General features: G+C 54.5%; 1 protein-coding gene across 1 annotated transcript; it reads right to left on the reverse strand.

Annotated features, from left to right (window-relative positions):
- Nucleotides 1-482: 482 nt before the first annotated feature.
- Nucleotides 483-1,646, reverse strand: LOC148592968 (uncharacterized). Its single transcript, XM_088533011.1, has 2 exons — nucleotides 956-1,646; nucleotides 483-547 (listed from the first exon to the last, which is right to left on the reverse strand). The coding sequence occupies exons 1-2, from the start codon at nucleotides 1,644-1,646 to the stop codon at nucleotides 483-485; spliced, it is 756 nt and encodes a 251-aa protein (XP_088389137.1).
- Nucleotides 1,647-7,807: the final 6,161 nt, after the last annotated feature.

Below are 7,807 nucleotides of genomic sequence, written 5' to 3' on the forward strand. Positions count from 1 at the left end.
TGATGACCATCAGGCCAGGAGATGGGAAGAGCCTCCATCCAAAGGATATGTGACAACCTGCAGTCTTGGTGCCCTGCTGTGGGCTCAGCTCCAGGTCCTCCTCCAAATCCTACTGAAAAAATAAAATGAAAAAGAAGTGAAAAAAAAGAGAGGGAGAGCAGGAAGGAGCTCCTCTCGAGCTCCTCCAGGGGCTCCGTTGTGACTGAGAGCACGGACAGGTACTTTGCAGGGTTGTCTCTGTGTATGCGCTGCGGCGCGTCTCGAAGGCAGCAGAGGATTCCCAACGGCTGCTGTTTTGAGGCCCGCCATGCAGGTTGCCCTCGCAGTGGCACCGGCCCATAGCCACTGCTCCAGGAACGTTGTGTACCGGCCGCCAGGACCTTCCTTTCTCCACGGCAGACACTGCTCTCACCACGCTCTGCGCTCTCCCTCTGGGCTGCGCTTGCCAGTGCTGCTCGCGCCATGGTGTGTGCCAGTGTCCTCTACAGCACTGCTCCCCTCAGCTCCCGGCCATGGGCCGCACTTGTGCCCTCAGAAGGCCTCAAGGCTGCAGACACGAGTGCCAGGAGTGCGTCCAGCCATGCTGCGGCAGGGGATACACAGCTGTGTGGGGCAGGGCTGTGTCTCTCGGCACTCATTTCTGTGTAGACCTCTGCAAGAATGTTGTCAGCCAGGGCAGCGGGCTGAGGCTGCGAAGCTGATGTGGACTCCAATGAGGCCATTGCCTGTTGGGAGCTGACAGCGATGGCTCTGGCAGAGCTGGCTGGTCCCTCTGCAATGTGGGGGCTGCTCATCTTTGGATCTTTCAACGCCTCTGAAACCCCTCTACCCATTGTCTCCCAGCATAGGAGCTGCTCGAGGCCAGAGGAGGATGTTCCTCCTTGGACATTCTCAGAGGTGGCCACTTGCCATTCAGGAGGCTGCAGGTTTCCAGCATGGGTCACTGATACCTTACTTAAGGGCTGAGGCAGAACCTGTGTTCCCAGCACAGAGGAGGAGTGTCCTGGGAGCTGCTGGCTTTTCATAGGAAGAGTTTTCTTCCTGACACCATCTTCTGGCACCATCCTTGTTTTTCCCAGCACAGAAGACCGAAGTCTGGCCTCAAGCAAGCAGTGGTCATGCTCTGGAACTGCCCGGTGGGGAACACCAGCATCTCGCTTGGCTTTTTGAAGGGCAGGCAAATCAAGAGGCATGGACTCTTCCAGTCTCTTCCCGCACTTCAGAGACATCACAGCATCCCCAACAGCCCCTGAGGGTTCCCTGGCAGCAGTTTCCCTGCAAGTTATTGCCACTGTCTCTAATCCCTCCATCACCATGTCCACCAGTCTCCTGGCCACATCTTCCGTATCAATGGCATTGGTCCTGCACTTGGCAGAAGCTCTGCAAGGCTTTTCTGGAGCAGGCAGCTTCTTTTTCCCTGTAGACCCTGGTGTTTTACATGCAGGAGCTTCCAGGCCTCCATGTGCCTGGCTGGCTGCCCTGGCAGTGCGCGGTGGTTTGGGAGGCAGATGTGGCACCTCCGCTCTTAGCCCAGCCCTGCTGGGCAGGGTCTCCCTGAGCCTCACAGGAGTCTTCTTCAGAAGGGCAGCAGAGGGATGAACAGCTTGCAGGGTGGAAAGAACATCATTGACAGTGTCCTCTGCCATCTGCAATGAAAGCGCACAGGAGAATTCCCGATGGCCTTTGCTCCACTCTCCAGCCTTCCACATGGAACCTTCCTGTGGCCCCTCATGCCCTTCATGACCGCAGTGCTCTCCCATGCACACGGGCAGCTGGAGCCTGTTGCCAAAGGCTGGGAGAGGCCTCTGGAGAGGGCTCGTCACTGTGGGGCAGGCAGAAGATGGGCACATGGAGCAGCAACATGACCCAGCGTGAAGCTTGGCCTTGCAGAGTGCCGTGCAGAGCACGCGCTGCTGCTGCTCTTCCCTCCACACGCGCTGCTGCTGCTCTTCCCTCCACTTCCTGCCTGCTTCCCAGCAGTGCCGCGCAGTCAGGCAGGGCCTTTGCCGGCCTCGCTGCTCAGCTCTGTACCTTTGCGATGGCCTGATCAGCATCTTCAAAAGCCTGGGTGTCAGACAGCAAAGGCCGCCTGTCCTTTTGTGGGGACGAAGTCAGGGTCCGCCTGCGTCGCCTCGCTGCGTGCGGCTCCTGCTTGCCCACCTGCAGGGAGAAGGAGGCACCTGATGGAGAGGGTTGTGTTGCTACAAGCAGCCCCTGCGTCATGGGAAGCCCCCTGTCAAAGGGAAGCTCATGGTCGAGCACAGCCCAGCTACACGTGGTCCAAAGAGGCTCTCTGATCCTTCACACAGGGCTCCCAGGATCCATATGGGCTTTGGAGCATCCCAGTCATGCTTTGTGTTCGAGAAAATCCCCACAGCCAGCAAGAAGCAGCCCCTGGCCAGAGGAGGTGAGGCCTGGCTGGCTTGGCCCCCCATGCTTGTGCTCTCCATGCAGCTCCCATCCCTGCTGTCAGCCTCCCCCTCCAGCCCCAGCACTCACTTTCCTTGTGCTCTTGCTCCTGGGAGGACGCCCATTGCTGGGCTGGGAGCAGGCGTTCGCCTGCCTCTCCTTCTCCATCTCCAGGGCACTCGCTGCACCTGGGGACTTGCTGCTCTGGGGACCAACGCGAGCTGCTCCTTCTGCTGGAGCTGCTGTCCTCAGAGTGCGACCCTGAGGGTGGTGCTCTGGCCCAACACAGCCTTGGTTGCCATGGGCACTGCCCCATCACAATGGCCTTGAGGACGTGATGCCACCCCCATCACAAAGCCCTGGCCGTTGCCATAGGGACTCCCACGGGGTATATCCTGGTGGTGGCCAAGGGCACCCACATTTCATCTCAGTGCCTTAGTGGTCAGCAAGGGGAGGCCCTTTGGGTCCCTGTGCCATAGTTTGGCCACCCTCATGGATCTGTATTTTGGAGAGCACAGCCAGCAGGGCCACATGCGTGTTCTATCGCTCTTTTTGGCACAGTGGACACCATGTCTCTATACCAGATCCCACTTGGGCTCTCCAGTTCTGCAAGGAGACGAACAAATGGGAGGGAGTTCAGCACAAGGACAACAAGTTGGCCAGGGGCTGGAGCATGGGGCAGGTAAGGAGACTTGGAAGAGGGGATTTTGTTCAGCCTAGACCAGAGAAGGCCAGGAGGGATCTTCATGCTGTGCACAAATACCTTGTGGAGGGCACAGAGCAGCAGGATTTTCTTGGAAGGCCACATTAATTGCATGGGAGGCAGCAGGGAAAAGATGGACAATGGGAAATTTGCAGTGTATGAAGGATTCACAGACTTTGGTGCTGTGAAACTGAAAATCTTCATACACAACTTATAGAGCTCCTGACCCCAGAGACAGCCGCCGCTCTGCCCAGCAGGACACGAAGCTCCCCACAGGAGCAAGGGGGGAAGTTCTGTGTGGGAAGATCATCCTCTACCAGGACAGGCTCCTTCTCCTGCTGGGAGGGTGCTGCAAGGCTCAGGTCTGCTCACAGGTCTAACTGTGAGCGCATTTCAGAGGGCACTTTTCAAAAGGAAAGGCAGGGCAGGCATTTCCTGAAAGAGTAGTTTGACACATTCATTTACACCTGCAGCACAGCAGAAAAAAACTGCTTTGGAGCCATGGGCAGGGGTCCCTGCTGCACATGACACATTCAACCAGGGCAGAGCAGAGTTGCAGAAAAGGGAGGTGAAATAAGGGAGAGAGAGGAAATATGGGTGTTTCCTTGAGAAATGGAAAGGATTTCTCTCCCCAAATCCATGGCCAATTGTGTGTGGAACAGCAGAGCTATTTCCTACTCAGGATGTGCCGCCCAGGTTTTCCTGGTAGCATTTTTGTTTTCAGCAGTTTTCTCTCCTCACAGTTGTGGCCTATGACCACTACAATGCCATCTGCAGATCCCTGCACTACAGGACCCTCATGGGCAGCAGAGCTTGTGTCAAAATGGCAGCAGCTGCCTGGGGCAGTGGCTTTCTCAATTCCCTCCTGCACACTGGGAACACATTTTCCCTACCCCTCTGCCAAGGCAATGTGGTGGAGCAGTTCTTCTGTGAGATCCCTCAGATGCTCAAACCCTGCTGTTCACACTCCTACCTCAGGGAAATTGGGCTCATTGGGGTTACTGTCTCTTTGGGCTTTGGGTGTTTCATTTTCACTGTTGTGCCCTACGTGCAGATCTTCACTGCTGTGCTGAGGATCCCTTCTGAGCAGGGCTGGCAGAAAACCTTTTCCATGTGTCTCCCGCACCTGGTTTCTCTCTTGACCAGCACCACAGCTTTTGCCTACCTGAAGCCCCCCTCCATCTCCTCCCCAGCTCTGGATCTGGTGCTCTCTGTTCTGTACTCAGCGGTGCCTCCAATGATCAACCCCCTCATCTATAGCATGAGGTACAAGAGTCTCAAGAATGCATTGAAGGAATTAGTACAGTCGGTGCTAGAAATAAGCTCCCCATCCTTCCTAACAAGGGGTTTCTCATGCATTTCAGAGAGTTCTGCGCTTTGGGAATTCTCTGTGTTTATATATATATTTTTGTTTTAACATATGGTTTTTAATTCCTGCTACTTTGCCAGAAGGTTGAACCCACTCAGTCTAATTGCCATATATGCTGTAAATATGTCTGTCCTTGTGTCTCTGTGTCAGTCATGGCTTCACTCAAATAAAAATGGATTTCCTCAGGACGATGCTTAAAAGTCGGCCTCTCCTTCCAAAGCTGGAGTCCATAATGTGCTCAAGGACTTTAAGCTTCACAGGGTCTGTTGCTCTTCTGGGACTCTCCAGGGCCCCCTGGCAATGGTGTGTTAGGTAATGTGGGTTGGATTCAGTTTCCAGCTGTGGGTGCTCAGAGCTCCTGCAGGTGGTGAATGGTCAAGCCGTATCTGTCATATGACAGGGCTGGAGATGGATATGGAGCTTCCAGGAGAGCACAGGGCATCTTCAAGGGCACTGTGTTCCTGGGAGCGAATGGAGCTTCAGGAACTCAAGGAGAGCCACCCAAATGGAAGGGGCTAAAGCAATGGATGTGCAGGCTAGTGAGAGCTCTGCAGTCCCACAAGAGGCAGTGGGGACCCAGGAGGCCCAAGGATGGGAGCCCGGAGAGTCACTGAGGTCACCTTCAGTGTCAGTGTTTGGCTGCCTGGGCAGCTCCTTCTTGCCGGCCTCGGTGCCTGTAGCCAGAGGACCAGCCGGCCCTGCCCAGCCTCCCTCCCAGCTCAGAGGCCAAGGACGGCTCTGCACCAACCCCAACGTGGTACAAGGCTGGGGCCAGCAGTGTTTGTGGGGGGACAGGGCAGTGCGGACTGTCCTGGGGACCATGTCAGAGGGACATTTCCCCAGGGCTGAGCACCCTGCCCTGGGTGCTGTCTGCACAGTGGAGCCAGGGAGCCGTGTGTGGGTGCGGGGATGGGCACACATGGAAGCCCCCGTGTTCCCCCTGGGAGAAGGGAACCTGCCAGGAGCTCTCCCACCCCTGCCCCACCAACACCAGTGATGACCAGCCCTGCTGCTGCACTCACACTTTCTTGGTGCTGAACTCAACCACGTCCCCAAGCTGCTCCCTACAGCTGGTGCAGGGACACCCATGGGGTCTGGCCATTCCTGCTCCTCACAAGCCACTTGGTCAAGGCAATGCTGGAAGAACAGGCTGGCACCATCCTCTTGGCACTGCCCTGCCTGTGGCTGTGACAAGTGAACAGTCCCCTCCAGAGAATGGTTCCTGGGACAGGCACTTGGGAACAAACAGCAGGCAGTGTTGATGGGGGTCCATCTGGGACATGCCCTCTGGGTGGAAAAGGAGTCTTCCTCCTGGAGGCACCAAAGCAGGCTCGCTGTTCTTCACTTCCTCAGCAGGGTTTCATGCACTGTGCTACTTAAGATAGAGATGACAGGCCAGAAAAGAGCAAAGGTGCCCTTACCAAAGATCCTCCTAAGAACTTTGCCTAGGGCTCTGCTTTCTGCCTTACTTCATAGCCATGGTGAAAGTAGTGCATGAACATGGGGCTGCCAAATTAGAAGAATGAGAATGTATTTCACAATGTTAAAGACTGACTGAAGTTTTGGAAAAGGCAATCTTTGTTATTCTTTGGGAATGTTCTCACTTATGACTATAATTTGCATTAGGGGATCGATTCTATTTGATCACGTAGAGAGGCTGGCACTGCTGGAGATGCCCTGGGTTCATTGTGTTCCCCTGTAGGGCTGAAAATTTTGGAGGCAGTTCCTGCAGACTCTTAGCTTGTCATTAGGAAATACATCTGAAATTAAAAGTCTGTTAAGAGCACTTATTTCCTTCCACTCACTAGAACGGGAAGTCCAGGCAACTGGATTTGACAGAGACATCTGCACGGATAGGGTCAGACATGGCGGGGGGCGGAGGGGGGGAATCTGCCTCTTCATATACACGCTTTCACCAATCCCTCATATCTCTGCAAGCCTGATTAAGCTGAACTTTTGGAAAGACAGCTTTGATTCAGATGAGCATGACTACCTATGAGAAATGGAAATGTGCTCTGTGGAACCTCTGATGCTCATCTCTTCACAGAATCACAGAATGGTTAAGGTGGAAGGAATCTCTAGAGATCATCAAGTTCAACCCCCTGCTCCAGCAGGGACACCTAGAGCACCTGGCACAGGGTGACATCCAGGCAGGTTTTGAAGATCTCCAGAGAAGGAGACTCCACAACCTCTCTGGGCAGCCTGTTCCAGGGCTCTGTCACTCTCACAGTAGGTTCAGGGGATGAGTCACTCTGCCCATCTCATGCTGGTCTAGAAGTTCCTGATTCAGAAAAATCCTGCAAACTCCACAGGCAGGTCAAGTGATTCCCCTTTCAAAACTGAAGTGAGCACAACATAGAGGTCTGCAAGAGAGCTCCTTGTCGAAGCTGAAATTGCAATCACTGGAGATGGAGGATGGGAGTCAGTGTCTCCTGCACAAACACCTGGGGACAGTTGAACAGACTGAGGAGGTCCAAGGCATGTGCCAGTGCCCACTTGCTCTGATGCAGCTCCTCGGAGACCTGCATCATCCCAGAGCATCAGGGTGGGGGCCTCAGGAGAATTGCATTGTCCATCTGAAATGACCCGAGATGCCAAATACAATGGCAGTCCCAGGAACTGTGAAGATGAGGCATAGAAAGATTCTGGCATAAAGCAGCAGTTCTGGTAATTCAATGCAGCTACTTGATCTGATGGCATAGAAAAATGCTGGCAGGGCCTTGTCAGATGCCTGGGGTGTCCAGCACAACCACGTGTCTCTAGCAGATACAGCAGGGCACCTGCAGGAAAACCATGCCCCATTGCAGTGCTTGCTGGGCAAGTGCCCCAGGCTATGCTGAGTTTCCTACCTCTACCCTAATCAATGAATTCCAGAACTGACTGCAAGGAAAATTGTCCCACCTACATGCAGAACTGTCTCACCTACATGCAGAATGCTGCAAAAAGAGGAGGCACATCACTCCAAGCTCTGTGCTCTGGTCTCTGAACTCTCAAACCCTTCTTGCTCCCCTCCCCTGAATTCCTGCTCACCCTGCTAGATTATATGAACAGGGACTTCTTCAACAGCACCTTCACTTTTCTAGAGATTGCTTCAAGAAATCTGCCATCCTGCCGTGTCCCTCAGGCTAGGCAGGTGTGACAGTCACAAGTGCTCCATGTGCCCACCTACAGCACCTGCACACATACACCCTGGTCCCTATGGCACTCTCATGGTCTTTGGGTGCCTGGCACCCCTTGAGTATCTCCTTTCTTGTGCTTATTGGCCAGACAGGCCCAGCAAAGGTGTTACTGGTGCTGTCAACGGGCAGAGTGGGCAAAGGCACTTC

This window comes from Tinamus guttatus, unplaced genomic scaffold (genome assembly GCF_059628265.1).
Source record: "Tinamus guttatus ecotype Peru unplaced genomic scaffold, ASM5962826v1 Tinamus_guttatus_pri_ptg000474l, whole genome shotgun sequence".
Classification (NCBI taxonomy): Eukaryota; Metazoa; Chordata; class Aves; order Tinamiformes; family Tinamidae; genus Tinamus; species Tinamus guttatus.

Excerpts from the sequence above, each read along its gene's own strand:
- LOC148592968 (XM_088533011.1), bottom strand. The coding sequence starts at position 1,646 with ATGGCAGAGGACACTGTCAATGATGTTCTTTCCACCCTGCAAGCTGTT. Across the intron at positions 548-955 it reads GGTTCTGCCTCAGCCCTTAA|CCTTGAGGCCTTCTGAGGGC; the intron begins GTAAGGTATCAG and ends TCGTGTCTGCAG.